At 39.0% G+C, this 20,550-nt stretch overlaps 1 protein-coding gene across 1 annotated transcript in view; it reads left to right on the top strand.

Moving 5' to 3' along the window:
• The window catches only part of LOC136382012 (collagen alpha-4(VI) chain-like), a 121,580-nt gene that overhangs the window by 79,193 nt on the left and 21,837 nt on the right, over nt 1-20,550 (top strand). Inside the window, exons 22-33 of the mRNA XM_066350804.1 lie at nt 3,055-3,117; nt 5,286-5,348; nt 6,386-6,448; nt 6,941-7,003; nt 9,069-9,119; nt 13,523-13,558; nt 13,651-13,713; nt 15,213-15,275; nt 16,071-16,106; nt 17,428-17,464; nt 19,634-19,645; nt 19,736-20,229. Of these exons, the coding sequence (XP_066206901.1) occupies nt 3,055-3,117; nt 5,286-5,348; nt 6,386-6,448; nt 6,941-7,003; nt 9,069-9,119; nt 13,523-13,558; nt 13,651-13,713; nt 15,213-15,275; nt 16,071-16,106; nt 17,428-17,464; nt 19,634-19,645; nt 19,736-20,229 (1,044 nt within the window). The remainder of the gene's footprint in view (nt 1-3,054; nt 3,118-5,285; nt 5,349-6,385; nt 6,449-6,940; nt 7,004-9,068; nt 9,120-13,522; nt 13,559-13,650; nt 13,714-15,212; nt 15,276-16,070; nt 16,107-17,427; nt 17,465-19,633; nt 19,646-19,735; nt 20,230-20,550) is intronic.

The raw sequence follows: 20,550 nt of genomic DNA on the forward strand, positions 1-20,550 counted from the left end.
TGTCTTTAATAGGGAGTCTTTCCCTTTAATACACTGTAATCTTGATAAATCCTCACAGATGGTTTCTTTTTTTCCTATTGAAGTTCTGATTTGTTTTTTTTTAAATAAGAGATACTTGTAGACTCCATGGTGAACTGGGTTTATTCATGTCAATAGTTCGCTAGATAACCCACTGTTGGAGCATTCGTCAGGTAAACCCATTTATGTTTTTGAGACTGTAACTTGCTAAAGATCAGCCAATGCTGTTAGAAGAATATAGCTTACAAAGGTGCTGAACTCTAAATTACAACATTCCTTGGGCCTTAAGAAAATATGGCTCATTACTGTCTATAAACTTAGATGTTCTGGCTTTTGCAAGCTGTTTGATAAAGTGGAATTCTAAATGGGATTTTATTTATGGAAAATATTGTATTATGGCAAACAAATCAGTGCATAGATAATTTTGGTAATAAGGGAAAACCATTTGTTAATTTTGATAAAATTAATATCATTACGGTAATTTTTTAAATGTTCAAAAATCTACCGCCATTCTGCAACTATTTTCACATTTGTGTTTCCTTTAATTGCATAAAAAATAAGTGATTATCATAATGTATGTACTATTTTATATTCTGTTTTTCTATGTGTCCAAATCTTATTATATCATTTTAATACATCTTTATTATATGCGGCTTAAGTGTCTGTTTGTCACCGATAGCTTATTGGTTGCTTGTGTAACTGTACTAGCCAATGGGGTGAAGTTGCCACGGCTGAACACAAATTGAGCGGGTCAGGGGGAAGGTGAACATTTGTTTGCATTGGCAATCATCTGTTTTACATAAAAACTACATCTTAACGTAATTTCTTTTAAGAATGCCTCCTAGAAAATACAGCACTGAAGAGGAGAGAAAAGGAGCTAAAGCTGCACAAAAATAGCTTTCTCGACAAAAAGAAACCACTGAGCAGAGAAAGACAAGGCTTGCTTCAGTCACAGAGCAAATGCGTCTTTCTTGGCAAAATGAGACTGATGAGCATAGAGAAACAAGGCTTGCCTCAGATGCAAGACAAAAAAGCCTGTCTCGACAAAATGAGTCCCTTGAACAAAGGCAGGAGAGAAATGCAAAAAATGACAGAGTAATGCTGACCGAAATGCAAAAAGGATTAAAACAGTTTCAAACGGAGAAACTTTAATTTTTGAGCATTCCTCTGGTGACATGAATATTAAATGTGAACACTGTCAGTCCTTAAACTTCAAGTTAGAAACTAATTAAGAAATGTACCGCCAGTGGTTTCCTTCATTGCACTCTACTTTAAGCAATTAAGCAAGTAGAAGGGGGAAACCCCGTGGGGCACTAAGCAAAGGGGCATCCTCGCCACCTGCCCTGGGTAATTCAGTTTGAATTAGCAGACACCTTTGCACAAATCATTTTAATTACAATTTATAATATCTAGAACAGCGGTCATTTCGTATGACTGCCGGGCTTTCTAGTTATACCTTAAATGATTTACTAAACTACTACATAATGTCTGTTTTGTTATAAATCATGTCAGGTGATGTAAAGAAAAACTGTATTTTAGGTTTCTGTTTTATTTTTGCTTTTGTTTTGCTGAAAAGATTCCCTAATATAATGTATAGGCATGGAATTATAATAAAAGAATCCGTAATGTATAGGCATGGAATTATAAATAAAAGAGTCCGAGCTTCGCTATAGAGAGCCACACTGTTTTCAGAAGGGTTGCATTATGAATGTCACTAATGTAATATGCAAATCAAGCAACATTTTACAACCTGTTCCAACATCTCTAGCTTTTAAAACTTGGTTCATTCATATTTATAAATCTGAAAATCAACTCTTGAAGAGTAGAGTAATATAATAGTAATGATTAGTAGAAGTGCTTCCAATTTATTTGAATGGTTTAAAAAACTTAAGAAGCACAGTTGATCCACATATTGATTAATTCTGAATTTCAGATATTTTTTTCTCTTTGCACATCTATGAATAATCAATCAATAGCCTGGTCAATATGAGGAAGAAGGCAGAATCATTCACAAAATAGGCATTGTCCTCGATATTGGAAAATGTGTCTTCTTTGTAGAACTGAAAATACTAATTTGAGGGAGAAATTAAATTAGTTGTTAGAGGAATAATTTTAATGCTCACTTTTTGCCTAGAGAACTAGCTTAATGCTCTAAGAACCTATAGGGTTTTTTATTTTTATTTTTTTAAATTTTTTTCTGATATGAGAAGTGGGGAGGCAGAGAGACAGACTCCCACATGCACCCGACCAGGATCCTCTGGCAAGCTCGCCAGGGGGTGACGCTCTGCCCATCTAAGAGCATTGCTCCATTGCAACTGGAGCCATTCTAGTACCTGAGGCAGAGGCCAGCACCCGGGCCAACTTTGCTCCAGTGGAGCCTTAGCTGAATGAGAGGAAGAGAGAGATATAGAGAAAGGAGAGGGGGAAGGGTGGAGAAGCAGATGGGCGCTTCTCCTGGGTGCCCTAGCCGGGAATCGAACCCTGGACATCCACACGCCAGGCCAATGCTCTACCACTGAGTCAACTGGCCAGGGCCAGGACCTATAGGGTTTTAAGCCAGTTTTCTGCTATTTCTGCATGTGATTTATGGGCCTTTGTCTCAGAATGTTGCACCTATTACAATGTTCAACATCCTGAGTTCTCTCACATGGAATAAGGGTCCTTAACACCAGTCAGCATTTAGCCTGTATTCCTTAAAAGGAATAGATGAGCTTTTAGTGACCAGATATTATGTTAAAAAGGAGTTTGATTAATTTAAACAAAATATTTTTGCTTCCAACAATAACTGAGACATTGACAAGAATTGTCCAAAGACTGGGAAAGACAGTGAGAATCTGGTCTTAACATTTTCCCAACATAAACGGAACTCCCACCCCCAATTCTCTCCAACTCCACACCCTAACAGTACTGAGCACAGATAGTGAAATCATTTCTGTCTGTCTCTATGGCTTTCAGGTGACATCTTGCAGGGGAGGCTGCCTTCAATAAAAACACTAACGATCCCAGAGAACTCACTAAGTCTAATTCATTTGACAGGGTGTGCGTGGAGAATCCGGTGAACGCGGTTACCAAGGAGAACTTGGGTATCCAGGCTCACAGGTTGTATCAGTGAACTTGTTTCTAGTGCTAAAGGATATTTGTTAACATTTTAAACTTAGATTCTTTCATAGGGATTTAGCATATATCAGAATGGCCTTGGATAACTCCCTTCTGGGGCCTCCCAAAGCAAATTATATAGCCTTTCTTCTGCAAAGGTTAAAGTTCAATAGCCAATATTCATTGAGCTCTTACTATGTCCTAGATACAGCCTAAGTACTTGTATTAGCTCATTAAATCCTTCAGTGGGGGGTTTATTATCCCAGTTTTACAGGGCAGAAATGGTAGGGGATAGAGAAGTTACATTTGCCAAGCTCATGCAGCTGGTAAGTGATTAAGATGGGATTCAGACTCTGGCTATATAATTATAAATCTATGCTTTTATTTATTTATTTAAAAATTTTTATTAAATGAGAGGTGGGGAGGCAGAGAGACTCCCACATGCTCCCCGACCGGGATCCACCTGGTGAGCCCACTAGGGGGTGATACTCTGCCTGTCTGGGATTGCTGCTCATTGCTCAGTAACTGAGCTACTTTAGCAACTGAGGTGAGGCCATGGAGCCATCCTCAGTGCCTGGAGCCAACTTGCTCGAACCCATTTAAGCCATGGCTGCGGGAGGGAAAGAGAGAGAGAGGTGAGAGAGAGAAAATGAGGAGGGGGAAGGGTGGAGAAGCAGATGTTCACTTCTCTGTGTCCTGACTGGGAATCAAACCTGGGACTTCCACATGCCAGGCTGATGCTCTACCACTGAGCTAACCAGCCAGGGCCATAAATCTATGCTTTTAATTATGCACATTCAAATTATTCAAATCATATTTAATTCACTAAAATTGTATTCAATTTAGCAGGAATAAATGAGCAATGTGTTTATGGAGTATCTTTTATACACAGGGCAGTTTGCTAATAGGCCTGGGCCATTTAGATCATTAAGGCAAGAATTTTGCCTTCAATTTCAGTCCAGTAGGGCATTGCAGACTATTCTGTGATAACTGCAAATTTAAACTTGCAATCAGTTCTCTTGGAATCTTCTAAGGGTAACCCAAGTCTGCCATTCTGTAAACACTTCTGGAATATTTTCTACATCTTTCTTTTTAAAGCCAAATGGTTCCAAAGTATGGGAAAACTTTAAAACAACAAACTTTACTCACACATTGAATCATTCTTCTTAACTTTAAAGATCCTATGAGTGTCAGAAGATAATTTAAGAAGGTTTCTGCTTTTCTCCAGTTGACAAAGATACTAAAGAAATGAATAATCAATGTGTAATTACAGATTGTATATACTTTATGATAGAAAATAGTATCTGAACATAGGGGGAAGCCACTGAGAGATGTATTTTTGCCTTTTCTTTTGCTCACTAGCTTAATTCAAATTTGGACCTCCCACAAGTATTATGTCTTGGCAGTCTCCTTTATATATTCACTTTATTATACTGCTGAGCACAAGGGGAGCAGGTGGTCTGGTGAGCCATGAGCAAGATAATCAATAAAACCTCTCCTTAATTCTCACTTCCCACTGGCATGTGGGTATGATTCAATACCCACAGAGATGATTCAATATCTCATGCAGGAGTATAGAAGCCATGATCAATGCTTCTGATAGGGAAACATTTCTCAGAAAAGCTAGACAAAATTAAAGTGTCAGAAATCAGTAAAGTAAAATAGAGTGGGGAAAAAATAGCAACTCGACAACAATGTGCCCACTGAGATGAGGCCGCTTAAGTGTACTTTGGTTCTTGATAAAGTCAGAATGTGATTTCTTATTTAGCCATATATATTATATATATATGGTAAAGGTTGGCTTTTCAAAGGGGATCACTATCTTTTCAGCTTCTCTCATTCCCATTTTAAGATTTAAAATAAGTTGGGTGAATTAAAATGTAAAAGCATGTTCTCAAACTTTAGTACTCATCAGATTCGCCTGGAGAGATGGTTAAAAATACAGACGCCGAGAACTCAGAGCCTGTGCTTCCAATGGGATGAGTTTGGACTGAGTGTGCTGGGGGCGCTGCAGACTGTGGATGCTAATTGATTAAAGCGGAATAAACAAGATGGTGATGGGCGCCTTAATTGTGCTTCCATGAGCATCCAAGATGATTTTGTGGTTACATGGAAAAGAATTCTGTAGCTCTGTAAAAATTGGTTGAATTTTCACTTTCTCTATGGACCAGGGACCAAGAGGAAGGCAAGGACCACCAGGAACTTCTGGACAGAAGGGCTCCCTGGGTGCTCGGGTAGGTTTGGAAAACTAAAAGTTGCAACACAGCTGCTCATTAACAATGGCCAGTGCTCACACCTGAGTGTTCCTGGACAAATAACATAAAAACCACACTGTTTGTTCTGGGATCTGTGGGTATCAGGAATTTCTAGAAATGGCTAATTTGCAGTAGACATTGATCATCAAGTGTGTGTCCCCTTCTACTCTAAGTATAATGTGGGGATATTGTGATCAATGAAATTGGGTTTGAGCCTCAGGGGTGTGTAACACAAGCTCATGCTTAATCTATGGTGCAAGAAAAAAGTAGTATAAAGGGGGAATAAGTGGTTAAGCATTACTAGTAATAATTGGTAATAAGCATTACTATCTTAATTTTATAGATGAGGATTAAATTACTTGTCATCTGGGTAGTAAGAGGCTGAACTGGTTCCTAACTTCAGTCTTTCTAGTGCTTGTTCTACAACCTATCTAATATCCTGGCGGTTCGTAGAAGGTTCAGACCAGATTGAGGCAGATGACTGAAGTGGTTTCCTAAGGAAGAGAGCATTTGAGATAACTTAAACCTAAGCAGTGTGATATAAGTCAGGGATAAGAGTATCTAGAGGTTCAAAATAGCAGCTCCAGGATACCTAAGCCCTAGTTCTGTCCTCGTTCTCTCTCTTGATCAGGAAAATTCTAACCCCATAACTGATTGTATTATTTTCATCCTCATTTGATAATATTTTCTATTTGGTAAGGGTAAAAGTTTAGGCATTTGTCTTCCTGATCTTTTAATCAAATGGTGTTCTGTCCTCTAGTAGTCAGATAATTCCTTCAGTTTTTGGTATGTAGTAGATGTGGCCTCTTGAACAGAGCACCTTGCTCCCCCAACCCACCCCCCAAGCCAGAGGTTAAATGTGTGTATTATGTATTTTCTATGTTGGAAAATAAAATTATTGTATTAAAGGTGATTTATGATCATATTACCAGTTCCAGACCATATCAATAATAATAAGAGTGTCAGGTAGTTAACTTTGTGGCTGTTAGGTGACTTTGGTCATGGTCTTGTTGCAGGGGAATCCTGGGCTTCTGGGACCAAGGGGTTCAAAAGGAAAACCCGGACCAAGAGGAATGAAGGTAAATGTCAGAGACTATGCTCTTCCTTGAATGCAACTTGAGTTTTCCAATCTGAATCGTTTCCAGCATGAGTTTCTGATGTGGTAGATACCTTAGAGATGGATAGATGGATACAGAGAAAAAAAGACATAATGACAGACAAATAGAAAGATGACTAAATGGTCATATGTATCAGTAGACAAAGACATCAATAGATAAAAATATACATTCACCATAAATGCATATTCACACACTCATACCTAGAAAAAAACATAGCAATGTAAAATTCCGTAACTGATGTTGCATACCTGGTTTTGCTAATTTTCAATACCAAAATTTAAAATATATTTTTAGTTTTTTATATTTAACAAAAGTCTAGAGGAAGATATTTACCTTAGACTGTAGGATGATGTCAGCAGGGCTAGAAAAGAATAAATTTCTAAGAAAAATTATATGAAATTGTATGGAATCATGGGACAAAATTAATTTCATCTTTATCTTTTATTATAAAAGGGAGAGCATGGTGTTATAGGAGAAAGAGGCCCACGGGGTCAACAAGGACCAAGAGGGCAACCTGTAAGTCTAGTTTCCCTGTTTTAGACTCTTCATTGAATTTCTTGCTTATTATTTGCTCTTATTTCACATAAAATTCTAATATTCATGATGACTATTTGGGGTAACAAATATGACATAATCACTAAAGCTATTGTAATTCTAAAGAGTCAAAGATCCTTAAACTCCTCATATAAATAAAAAATCTAAAGATGTCTCAAGCTTGATTTTGTCTTTTCACATGTTGTTCACGAGGGAAATGCTTGTATCTCTTTTGTTTGACAAAGATGTTTCATAAGCACTTAAGTCTTTTAAGGAATACTGAGATGCTCAATGGAACATTTTTTCAGGGAAATAATCAGAGATGCAAACTTTTAAGGGCATGGATTACCCAAAACATAGAAATAATCTTTGAAGACCAAAGATCATAAAAGGTTTACTTCAATAGATAGTACTTCTAAAGACAGGGCTAGGCTTAGTCATTGCTCTGAACGTAAAAGCAAGTTAGTTATTTTATGGTTCTTTTCAATTCAGCGCCTTATTGAAATGAGCTTTATGATGCAGAGTAATGTTGTCTTTCCTGCAACTCATATTTCTGAGATTTCTCTCATTAGCAGTAGGAAAGACCTGCTTCTGTTTTACACAGAAATTGCATTTGTTAGCAAGGAGAGAAAATAAAAGACAGTCTAAGAATCTTAAACTTAAATGTGACAAAGGGGAAAAAGAGAACAAGATTACTATCAAATGAAATGTAGGGCAAATCATGTTTTACCTCGACACACAATTTAGATGATGAAGTTAAAACTGTTGGACTTTATTAACCTGTCTTGATATGAAATAATGCAAAGCTTGTTCCTATTGACCTCTTTGGAACAGACAAAACTGGGAGCAATGCCTTTCTTGAAGTTGTCATTTCAGGAACGTCGGAGGGTTTTGAATATCTCCAAAAATACACAGTTTGGGTCTTTGGGGTTGCAGATACTGTAGGCTCTGCATGTCCTTCAGCAGAGAGAAGCTGGAGTAATACCCTTGCCCATCAGATAATTCATTTTTGACAATATTCTTTATCTTATTTTCTAATATTTCAAATTTTTCTTCTTAGTCATAAGAGTGATCTTTGTGGCTTAAAATTTTTCTTCTTAGTACATGTACTTGATTTAGGTGCAGTCTTTGTCCATTCAGCACAAAGTGCCTAAAAGATTCTGAATTCACTCTGTATTCTAGGAAGCTCATTGTCTATATGTACAGATGCTAAGACCCCAGTAATATCATCAACATTCTTATAATTATTATCATCAGCACTGCCTCCACTTCCACCAACACTATGTCTAACATCATCACCATCATCAACATCACAACCATCACAACTCCCTTGCTAACATCATCACTATCACTGCCGCCATCAGCAACAGAAGAATAACTACTTGCAAAGTACTTTCTCTGTGCCTGGTATCGTGCTAAGTGCTTTCTATTAATAATCTCACTTAATCTTCTAATCATACTAGATAGATGGTATTATTATCCTCACTTAACAGATGAGGAAACTGAAGCTTAGAGAGGTTGAATAACTTTCCTAAGGCCACTAGTACAACCAGTGTTCGAAATGGAATAAAAGTTCAGGTCTGTCTGTGTTTATACCCTATAAGCTCATTCACTAAGCTACATTGCCTCTATTCCTACCCCCCTCCTTCAAATTCTGTCTTTATCCCTAGAGATATACCAAATCTGGAACTTGTTCCATTGTTCCTTTAGCCTACAAGGAAAGTGAGTTTTCCCAAGGAGAATATTGGGCTTCCTACACCCATAGTATCATCTTGCTGAGGTACAGAATCTTGCTGAAGAAAAGGGTGAAAAATGAAAAAGAATACAAAAAATTTATATCATGGTCCTTAAAACCTTTAAGACCTATTGTTTTCTTATCCTTTAAAGTTAATCTAGTGTTTATCCTATAAAGCTGGGATAAACATCCATCAAGCCCCTTCTGCCTTCCACCTACTTGCACTGCTGATTTTTCCAAGGGTTCAGATAATATCGGCAACCAAGTGTTGAACTGGATCACCCTACAATTCACCTTGTGTCATTTTCTTAGGGTTTTTTTGGCCCCGATGGATATGGACCTCCAGGAAGAAAAGGAACAAAGGTGAGAGTTACCTTACAGAGTATTCTGAACTAAAGACTATAGCTCTTGTTTTATTTCACTAGAATAAGAGTTATTACCCAAGTGGCATGCCAGGAATGGTTTCTGCATGCTGTTTATGACATGTTGTAGCTGCCCTGCCAGAGAACCCTCCTTAAAACATAACAGCTGATTTTGTCACCCTCTTATTTAGAAATCAAACCCCTGACCTCATCAGAGGTAGGTATTCTACCTACAGCGGATAGTCCTACTCCAGTTCTGTACACTCCAGGCTCTTTCCCAACTCCTTGCCTTTGCACGTACTCTTGCCTCTATTTGGGGTATCCTTCCTCATCTCCCTCCTTTGGACATTTTTAAGTCATTTTCTAAAACCAGCACAGATATCAACTTCTCCCTGTAGAAGACAGAATTTGATGTCCTGTATGCTATGTTCCCAAAGCACGTTGTTCATATTTCTACAGTAGCCCCTTTCCATTGAGGTTATAATGTATTCCTGCATATTGGCCTACCTCCCAGTTTGTGAATGTGATAGCAGGATTGCATCTTACTCACTTTTGTATTGCTGGCACAGAGCCTGGCACAGTGCCTGGCACAGTGTAGGAGCTCAATAAGTATATTTAAATATATCCACTCCCATAAGGAGCTGGTATTTTAATATGTAGTCAGTTAATGGGTTATTGACAGAGGTTTTGAAGCATAGAAGTCACATGAATCTTGTTGAGAAAATCGAATGTCAATAGCTGCAGCTATTCTTCATGCTTAGTTTGCAAGTTACATTTATTGCTTCATGAAATAAGGAGTTACTGGGATGTTTAGTGATGTTCAGGTACTTAACAATGTCAGGATGTTGGGCTAGCTTCTCTGTAATTCTCTTATTTATCTTATGGCTGCTGGATTACACCTCTGCCATTTTACTGAGCCCCAAACGTAGTGATTGCTTAGTAAATATCTATGGAATGATAGACAGTGTGGGATCTCGTGATTATCTAGTTTAGCCTTGTCGGTTTACAAAGGAAACTCAGGAAAGTGCAGTAACTTGCCTGTGGCCATGTAGCTAGTTAGAGACAGAGCTGAACCTGGAAGCTAGTTCATTGGAGCCCCATCCTGGCCAGTAACTCTTTCTTCTCCAGGGGAGAGTTTGCATTGCAGAGAATTAAAATGTTCATGTTTTGAGCCATGTACCAACCCTAAGCTGAGCACACTTACTGTGGTACACTTAACAACGTGGATTATGCAGGTTCAGCCCAATTTGCATGAAATTTTCCTTTCCTGAGTCATAATGGTCTCACTGTAAACAACCTACTGCCTCTTGGCCAGCAGACTACATTTTCCTAGTCCGTTCACTCTCCTCTTCTCTGGGTGATGTTTCATACCTTCTTCTCTCTGTAGATCATTCCCGAGACAAAAAGAGGTGAGGCTATCTCTTATCTAAAAACCCTTCAAACTAAAAACTTTTACTTAAGTACATACTTTCACTGCCCTATTCTCTCTGGCAACTCCTTGAAGGAATAGGTCTAGCCCATGGCTCCCACTCAGGGGTGATTTAACCCTCCAGGGGACATTTGGCAATGTCTGCAGGTGTTTTAGTTGTCACAGCTGGGGGAGGGAATGCTATAGGCATCTAGGTAGTAGAGACTAGAGATACTGTTTTTCATTCTGCAATCCACAGGACAGCTCCCCACAACAAAGAACCATTAGGTGTCACATGTCAGTTGTTCCAGGGTTGAGAGGCTCCACTTTCTTTCCTCTGGTTCCCTCTAACTCATGACGGCTGAGCCTCCACCCGTCGCTCTCGCATTCAACTACATCCGCTTTAGTTGAGGTGCTACCAGTGGTGGGACTCAAATAACTTAACAACAGGTTCTCGGCCCTAATGATCATTTTAAGTATAAAAAAATGATATACTGAAAGGTAGTTTATTATTTCAGCATTTAATACATACTTAAATAAGAACAATAAAAGAGATATACAAAACTAGATTATGCTATGAGTTTTAAAATATTAATGAAAAAATGTTAAATAATACCTGACCAAAAAACAATAAAACTGTTATTTAAGATATTTCCATATTGCTTCTTGATTGGCATCTTTTCTTGGAATTATTTTTCACCTATGGACAGAATGAACATCACTACGGGTGCTTAGAATACACTGTTGCACAAATGAATGTTAAAAAACAGTAAGGAATGTAAATTTGTGAGTTTTATATTGGGTGGCTGCCCAGGAGCCCATCTTAGAGAGAAACCTGATTACAAGTGCCATTTTAACCAGCACTTTGCAGAACTCAACAAAAAATTAGGTATCGGTTCTGCTGAGCCGGTGAGAACTGGCTGAATCCCACCACTGGGTAAAACCCATGGTGCAAAATCCAATGATCAGTTCTTTGCCATCATCATACTCCATGTCTCAGAAGGATTTGACAAAGATGATCATGGGCTTGTTCTTGAAACCTTTCCTCTCTCGTCTTCCCGAACACCCCACGTTCCTGGTTTTCACTGGCTGCTCTTTCTCAGTCTCCTTTGCTGGATCTTCTGAAAATGATCTTGACTTCTAAATATTGGAAGTCTCAGGGCTCTATCCTATATTTTCCCCTCTTTATTCACTCCTTAGGTGACCTTATCCAGTCCCATTGCATCAACTACCATCTATCCTGTGATCTCCAGTTTATTTCTTCAACTTGGACCAATCTCTTAAACTCCAAATGTTTCTGCTTGGTTATCTAATAGGCATCTCGAAATTGGCATGTCCCAAAATAACATTTTTCTTCTTCTTTTGTTTGTAAATCTTTTATCATGGAAAAATTCAAACATATATGCAAGTGGAAAGACATTTAATAACAACTCCTCCCCTTCTGTGAATCCATCACCTTGCTCAAACAATGCAAAACCCTTGATTAATTTTGTTTTGTTTCATTTCTACCCCCACCCACTTATCTCCTCACTAATTATTTTGAAGCAAATCTCAGATATAAAATACTTTATGCATAAATATTTCAAGTTTCATCTCTAAAATACTCTTTAAAAATATGGTTCCCATAATACTGTGATCACATCTAAGAATCAACAATAATTCTTTAATATCATCCAATAGCCAAGGAGTCACAGCTTCCTCTGCGGACATCCTGCTCCTCCTCCAACCTTCCCCATCTCAGAAGAGGACACTCTGTCCTGCCAGTTGCTTAAGACAGACACTTGTACCATCTTTAATAAGTTTTTTTCCCCCTAACCCCCTACATTTAATCCAGCAACAAAAAATGGTGAAGTCTACCTTTAAAATATATCCAGCATTTCATCACTTCTCACCACAACCACTGCCCGTCTCTGGGCCAAGCCAACGTGATTATCCCCTTGAATTACTGCAATAGCCATCTAGCTGGTCCATCAGCTCCCGCCACTGCCCCATTTAGTTAGTTCTTTATGTGGCAGCGAGAGCCTTCCTTTAAACACATAGTCAGACCATGTCACTCCTTTACATAAAGCCCAGCTGTGGCTCCTGATACCATTCAGAATTAACCCCACCGTTCACACGGGCTATAAGAGGCTATGCAATCTAGCTCCTCTGTGAACTCTCAGCCTTTATCTCCTCCTGCACTCCCCACCCCAACCTCATCCTGCTTCAGTGTTCTTCAAACACGACACACATTTATACTCCTGCCTCAGGGATTTTACATGTTCTTCCCTCTGCCTGGAATGCTCTTCTCCCAGATGTCTGCTTGGCTTGTTTCTTCAGGTCGGGCTAGTCTTTGCCCAAATGCCCTTTTACCAAAAGGCTTTGTCTGACCACCTAATATAAAATAGTTACCTCTTACTCTCATCCACCCATGTCATTCTTCACCCTAAGCCCTTTTCTGCAATAACATTTATCTCTCCCTGAAGCATTATATATTTCTTTCTCACTAGCAGGTAAGTCCATGATAGTAATGGTCTTTGTTCTGTTCACTGCTGAATTCCTGGTGCTTAGAGAAGTGCCTGGCACATAGTAAGTGCTAAATAACTATTTGCTGAATGAATAATTGCTTGTACTGTGCCTATAATCTGACAATAAAGACCTGCTTCCCAATAGTCAACTTGATGCCCTTTCCTTTGGCTTCCATTGCATCACACCTCTGGTTATTTAAACTGATAGGTAAAAATGCTTAAGAAAACGATTTCATTACACAGTATATAAAGGAGGGGAAAGAATTTGTAAAAATTATCTGCAAGTTGTTTTACAATAAATTATGGAAATAAAATATGGCCACTTGGCCATAAAGTTCAAGATAACTTTTGATATTATTGTTTTTTTCTGGCACCTGTTTTGTTTCTTTTCTCTCAAATTATAGTTTCTTCTTTTTTCCTGAGGAATGCTAAAAAAAAAACCCTAATTACATGACATTAAACAAGACCTTGTCTCATTTCTGACACTAGGGTGAACCTGGATTTCCTGGCTATCCTGGAGCAAAGGTAAGAGGGCCTGGCAACTGGGATGTAGCACGTGTCATTTGTTTAAAGTCACTTCTCTTTACACCCAAGGTTTTGCTTTTGATTCTATTAAGGGAGAAGATGGTGACCAGGGCCACCGAGGAGAGAAGGGGACAAAGGGAATCAGAGGGAAGAGGGTAAGAATCAAAGGAATTTCCCAAGATCTATAAAGGCCTACATCACAACACTCCACTCATAGGGGCATATTTCCATTGGATTAGTGAACTTCTTAGCAGGAAGCCCATGTCCTCCTCAGGCAGGCACATCTCACACCTGCCTAGGGGCTATCTCACTCCCCACTTAATCCCATTCTCTTTTATCTTCTGAATGCAAATGTAGCTCCCCAAACCATAACAACAGAAAATCCAAGTTGGAGTTTTGGTTATGCAACATTAACCTTGTCAGAGATAAGTTTGGAGGGACCTCTGTCTTTGGTAAGTCTAGATATCATTTGGGAAGGTATTGTTTTAGCTGCAGAGCAAACATTGCCATTTTACTGAGATTCTTCCAAGCCTTACCTTTCTCTTAGCTTTTTTAGGACTACACTCTCAAGAATGTGGCTGCCATCTTGGTAGACTTTGAGTTACGTTTTCACTGAGCTTTATACAGTCTGCTATTAAAAGACTATTGCTTCAGGTTCTGAAGATTTGATCTTGAAGAGCCATAATCACTGGCAGCTGTTTTTTGGAAAGACCAACCTTGTGGTTATCTATCTTGGTAGTGTTTAGCTGATAGACAATAGAGGGCAAGGCCTTCTGGGAAAAGAACATGGACCAGTGTTCAGTGAAGAGGAAGAGAAAGAGAATGGGTGTGTGTATATATATATTAATTTTTATTTATTGATTTTTAGAGAGAGAGGAGTGGAGAGAGAGAGAGAGAGACAGGAACACTGATCTGTTCCTGTATGTGCCCTGACCAGAAATTGAACTGTCAACCTCTGTGCTTCGGGACAATTCTCTAAACAACGAAGTTATCTAGCCAGGGCTAGAATGTATATTTTCTAGGAACTCAATAACTGATATTGATATTTTCATACACTGGCAAGAACATAAAGAAAAATTTGGTCTATGCCTAACTTGGCTTGCTGCTGGCCAACACTGCCCTGCTAAGTTACACTTATCTCTTTGTTTAAAAAAAAAAAAGGTAAAACATCAATGACATGCAGATAAGGTTGTGTCAGTTCAAATCCCTGCAAGATAAGCAGTGAATTCATGATTAGCATATACCTTTTCTTCTACACTGAAGACCAGAAGGTGATGGAGAAGCTTTTCTTTTCTCTTGATGACAGCCCCCTCAATGAATACTTTATGCATTCTTTTAATTATATGACTTGGAGGCTCAACTGAATATGACGTCCTTTAAGGCTGTTTGGAAGTGTGTGTTTGTGTGTATGTATACATGTTGGCTGGAATTAGGTACGTAGGAGGGAATTTAGATAGTTCCCATAAAGAGACCCCTTCTCTTTCTACTATCTGTGTCTCACTCCACTGATCACAGTTCATAAACTAACTGGCCTATAGCAGACTCATTCTACCTTAGATATAATGACAACTTGATGTCTCAAAGTGAAGGCTTTAATCAAGCTATATTCAAGGTGTGGGGGTGGAGCTTACTCCTTCGGTTTGGTCATTTTTAGGGTAATGCTGGCTTTCCAGGATTTGTTGGAACTCCAGGTGACCAAGGCCCTCCAGGACCATGGGTAATATAAACTCTTCTCCTTTTTCTTATTTTCAACCTTTGTGTAAAAATAAATAAAGATTTGCTAAGAGGTATCTCTAAGAAGAAATGAACATTTGGGACAGACAAGAGGATCTATATAGGGAATAGGCTAGATTTGCTTTCCATTCACTTCAAGTCCTTACACAGTATTTTAATTCTATATAAGTGTTTTACTTGAAGATGGGGAAGATATTAGAGTGGCTGGAGATATATGAATCTGTCTAAATACATAAAACAATACATGATACACACTGGAGAATGAGTTTATAAATGTAAATAAGATGAGCAACAACATTTATGTCAAAACTAGAAGGAAATACTGAAAAAAATATGACATTCATATGTATGTTCTGAAGGACCCAGGGAGGTTTTGTTCAGTTCTAGGGCAGCGATAGGGTGGTGATAGGTGGCTGGAGGGAAAAGGTGGGGGAGGACTGGGTTCTACTTTAGAACCACCTATGAATGGTCCTGAGATCTTGAATGGCCCTTTTCCTGAATTTTATACTAACCTATGGCTTCATCTCAAAGTGACCCGATCTTCTAAAAGTTATGTGCCATCTAACTGGGCATCCTGGACTCCAAGGTCTGGGACATATCTTCCAGGCACTCTGACCTCCTTCCTTAAGGGGTCAGACAGAACTCCAAGGCCAGGAGTGAAGGTCCGAAGGTGGCCCATGTACTGTGGTAAACGTTATCAGAATCTCTTGCCAACTCAGGATGATAATATATTAGACCTGACAATACTGCATTTTAAATCTGTTTCCGTTCTTTCCAGGGCGTCAAGGGCCCCAAAGGCTTGGCAGATATGATGGTAGGTGAAGATTTTAATGCTTAAACTTTATTCTTTTCATAACACAAAGCTTTCCATTTGATAAAACAGAAATCTATAAAGATTCTTTAGTTTTACCTCTTACAAATTCTGTTAGTACTTTAAGTTTACAGACTTTACTTGGAAATGTTTGAACTAAATCAAATAAAAAAAACTAGAATAATATTTTAAATCCTGGAGGGATATGGATGTTTTTGAGTAACATACTAGTTGACGTGAAAGGAAAGACTGAGGCCACTCCCCTAGGCAGTCTGCCTCTATGTCAAGGTCAAAAATTGCTGATAAAGTGTTTATTAAGCCAACACACAGCGCAGTGCAGGCCTTTGTGTCTCATGGCACACCTTATCTCGAAAGTTATGATAGTTTTTCATCTTCCAAGTACAAAAGTACTTTTGTGGTGGGGGGAGAAAGTGGGGACAACTGTGGAGTAGGAAGTGATGGGGTGAAGGGAAGAACAGAACAGAGAGGAAGGGAAGAACAGAACAGAGAGGAAGGGAAGAACAGAACAGAGAGGAAGGATCACAGGAACAGAACAGAGAGGAAGGATCACAGGAACAGAGCAGAATTCTAGGGGAAGTGCCAGGAGTACCTGTCTTGGCAGTCATTTGAATCTAAAGTAGTGTCCCGGGAATTGCTAATAAAGAGATCCAAAAAGTGAAGACATTTCCCTGCCTTCTGTGCTGAGATTCTTGGATTTGAACTTCTCCAAAATCAGATTTGATTCCATTCTTTTGTGAGGCAGATAAAAAAAAATTCTCCTTATCTACCTATCTCTAATAATAAGGGCACTATATTATGAGAACATTATACTATGTGAAATAAGTTAATCAGAAAAAGCTAAGAACTGTATGATTTCACACATAGGTGGGACATAAAACTGAGACTCATGGACACAGATAAAAGTGATGTGGTTACCAGGGGAGGGAGTTGGGGGTGGAGGAGATTAAAGAGGGACATATATATGGTGATGGAAAGATTTGACTTTGGGTGGTGGGCACACAATGTAATCAACAATTCAAATGCTATAGAGATGTTTACCTGAAACCTATGCATTCTTATTAATCAACGTCACCCCATTAAATTTAATTTCTAAATAAAAAAAATCCACTGGATTCAAAAATAGAACTGCTGGATAGTTTTATATGCTATAAAAATTTTTGGGTTTTCTGTTATAGCTTAAAAAGCTTCAGACAGGCACTGATAATATCCATATGACATTTCTAAGTCCCTAGGGTGAGGAAGAAATAGACTTCAAATTAAATAGTTTTTCCCTTTTTCTGTCTTTCTCCATCTTTCTAAACAGCCTTGTGAAATCATCAATTTCACACGAGAAAACTGCCGTAAGTGGTTTGGGAAAGGCTCAAAAGGAGCCAGTGGTGTGAAATGGAGATGAATCATGGGTTGGGGACATAAGCCACTGTAGATTCAACTGAGGTTTGGGAGGTGCCACTGTCCATCGTGAAAAGCTCCTGTAAATGAACATACTTAGCTCAGTCCCCCCTTGGGTAAGTAAGCTTCTTCGATGTGGTCTTAGAAATGAAGCGGTCAAAGGGCATGTCATCTCAATGGTGGATAAAAGTCCCACTGTACAGTATGGAACCCCATGAGATGCCATGGTAATTGCTCTCCTGCATGTCTGCCTCTTGGTGCTACTTATCCCAAAACAGGCAAAGAGCAGCTTGGTTCTTTTAATCTCATCCATTTAAACAGGACGGAGCAACGGTGAGCTTTTAATAAGAAATGTGACCTACTTTATTTACCTTTATGTTCTAAAAAATGAAATTATAAATCATCAGATCATAAATCATTACATTCTCTGACTATAATTGCTCTATTGTCTTCAGTGTATTCCAGGATATTTGCATACTATAATAAATACATCTCTCCGCTTACTGGAGATAGGGAGAGTACACTGACTTGGCAAATTGTTTAGTCTGGGAGCTTGGGTTTTCTCCGCAATCATTTTGCCCCTTTTGCTCTATGTAATTCTTCCATGTTCTGTTCATTCCCAGCCAGTTGCTGCTCAGGGAGATTATAGAACTCTATTTCCTAGAAATCATAAAGAATAATACCATAACGTTGACCACAAAGGAAAAGAGTTTCAGAGTTGATTATAATAAAAGTGAAAACTCCTCTATATTGAAAAGCAAACAAAAAAATGGGAAAAATGCAATATAAGCAATGGACCCAAACAAAAAACCTAAGTTTCTTACTCTATCGTGTTAAAATATGTAAAATCGTGACTCAATCATCTTCATCAGATGATTCATCCAAATATAACTATTTCAGACTTGCTACATATAAACATAAAGAAAACTCTTTTAGATTGAAAATGGGCAAAAGCCTTGAAGGGAGGATTCAGAGAAGAAAACACACACATGAACAACAAACCTATGAGAATGTTGGACCTCATGAGAAGTGAAAGAATACAGATCCAAACGAGGTGCTATTTTTGTTGCCCAAATTAGAAAACATTTTTTAAATGACCAAAACACCACAATCCAAATTTGAGAAATGTAGAAAAGTACTCATTGCTGGGAGGACTGTCAATCGGTACAGACTTTCTGAAGTGCAGTTAGACAAGACATATCAAACGCCATAATGGTAAGGATTTATAAGGGCTACAGCTGGGCAAATATACACAGAGACATGCACAAGTATGCTCATCACAAAGGGATGTTGGTGGAGAACACCATGAGACATCTACATCGTAGGACAGATGATATTACTCTAAAAAATAGACGTCCATCATATACTAAGTGAAAAACGATCCAGATGAAGGACATATCTTAAGCTCCAAGTTATGGAATTTAGGGTGAATTAAGGGTAATTAAAATTTTTTTTTGTTTTCTAACATTTTCCATACAAATATATCACTTGCACATATATTTACTTATACATAGTATATATGTATATTTATTATTATATATATGGCTTCAGAATAGCTTGGTGTATTTAATTAGATTTCAGTTCAGTACTTGTGACTTCAGTGCTCAATAGTGGTGACGTGAGCGTATTTCTCAGATCAAAGCCAGGGAGCAGCCAGTCTAGGTTAATACGGAGCTCCAAGGGGTGCAGGCTCTTTATATTTTCTTGCCCTGCGATTGTTTCCCAAATCACATCATGGTCTGAGAGTCTATGAAGCTTCAGTTGGCAAGAAGAAAAGAAAAAAGAAAAGAAAAATTCTTTTATGAAGTTGTACCTACCATCTTTCTTATTCTGTTATCTGAAACTTATAAGAGGGCTACTCCACTGGGAAAGGTGGTGTGTTCCAGGCAGCCATATGCCCAGCCAGCGATTGGGGTTCTCTTACTATAGAAAAATGGAGAATGAACATAGGAGAGCAATTAGAGGTCTCTGCCATGCTCAGGCAGGACTTGGAGGAGGTCATTGCTTGAATTTCGCAGAAGAGATGGGTTTTCATTTTGAAGCACTCACATGGAAAACTTATTACTGACTGTGTAAACTAACAATGTCTTCTTTTCTTTCCAAAATAATTTCTGGTCCAGCTTGTTCAGCAGGTAAATAATAACATTTCTTCTTGCTCACTCAAATTCTTACTTGTTAGAGGCGTTGCAGAAAATCTTAAATCTGTGTATCCATGTGTCAAGGTGTTTCAAAATGCCCATTGTTCCCGACTGAAGTGGTCTTCGCCTTGGACATGTCAAGTGACGTCTCTGAGTTGAATTTTGAGAGGATGAGGGACATTTTATTGTCTCTGTTAATGAAGATGGAAATAAGTGACAGTAACTGCCCAACGGGTGCCCGAGTGGCTGTCGTTTCGTACAACAACAAAGTGGACTACCTGATTCGTTTCTCAGACTACAGGGGGAAGGCTGCGCTCCTGCAGGCCATCAGGAAAATCCCCCTAGAAAGGTCATCAGGCGGCAGGAAACTTGGGGACGCCATGAGATTTGTGGCAAGACATGTATTCAAACGTGTGCGCTCGGGCCTTCTCGTGAGGAAAGTGGCTGTGTTCTTCCAGGCCAGGTGGGCCCGTGATCCCGATGCCATCAGCACTGCCACCCTGGAGCTCAGCGCGCTGGACATCGTCCCTGCAGTCATCACCTTCACAGTGGAGCACAACCTCCCAGACGCCCTGGTGGTATGTGGGGGGACCTGTTGGGGGGCTGGGGAAATGGGGTATTAGTGCAAAGTCCTTACTTCTCCATTGAGGACTACATGAGGTATGAGAGCTGTCAGGGGAAGAATTTCCCAGATATTGATGAGTATGCATGGGGGGGCGGGGTGTCTCATGATGGACTTTACTACTAGTGCTGACTGGCATTCTTGAGCCCTTACCGTATTTCCCCATGTATAAGACACCAATTTTTGGGAAAATTTTGGGGTCTAAAAACTGGGTGCGTCTTATACAGTGGTTGTAGATATTTTTACTTGCATTTCCTGCTTTTTCTCGCATGTTTTT

Source organism: Saccopteryx leptura, chromosome 10 (genome assembly GCF_036850995.1).
Source record: "Saccopteryx leptura isolate mSacLep1 chromosome 10, mSacLep1_pri_phased_curated, whole genome shotgun sequence".
Classification (NCBI taxonomy): domain Eukaryota; kingdom Metazoa; phylum Chordata; class Mammalia; order Chiroptera; family Emballonuridae; genus Saccopteryx; species Saccopteryx leptura.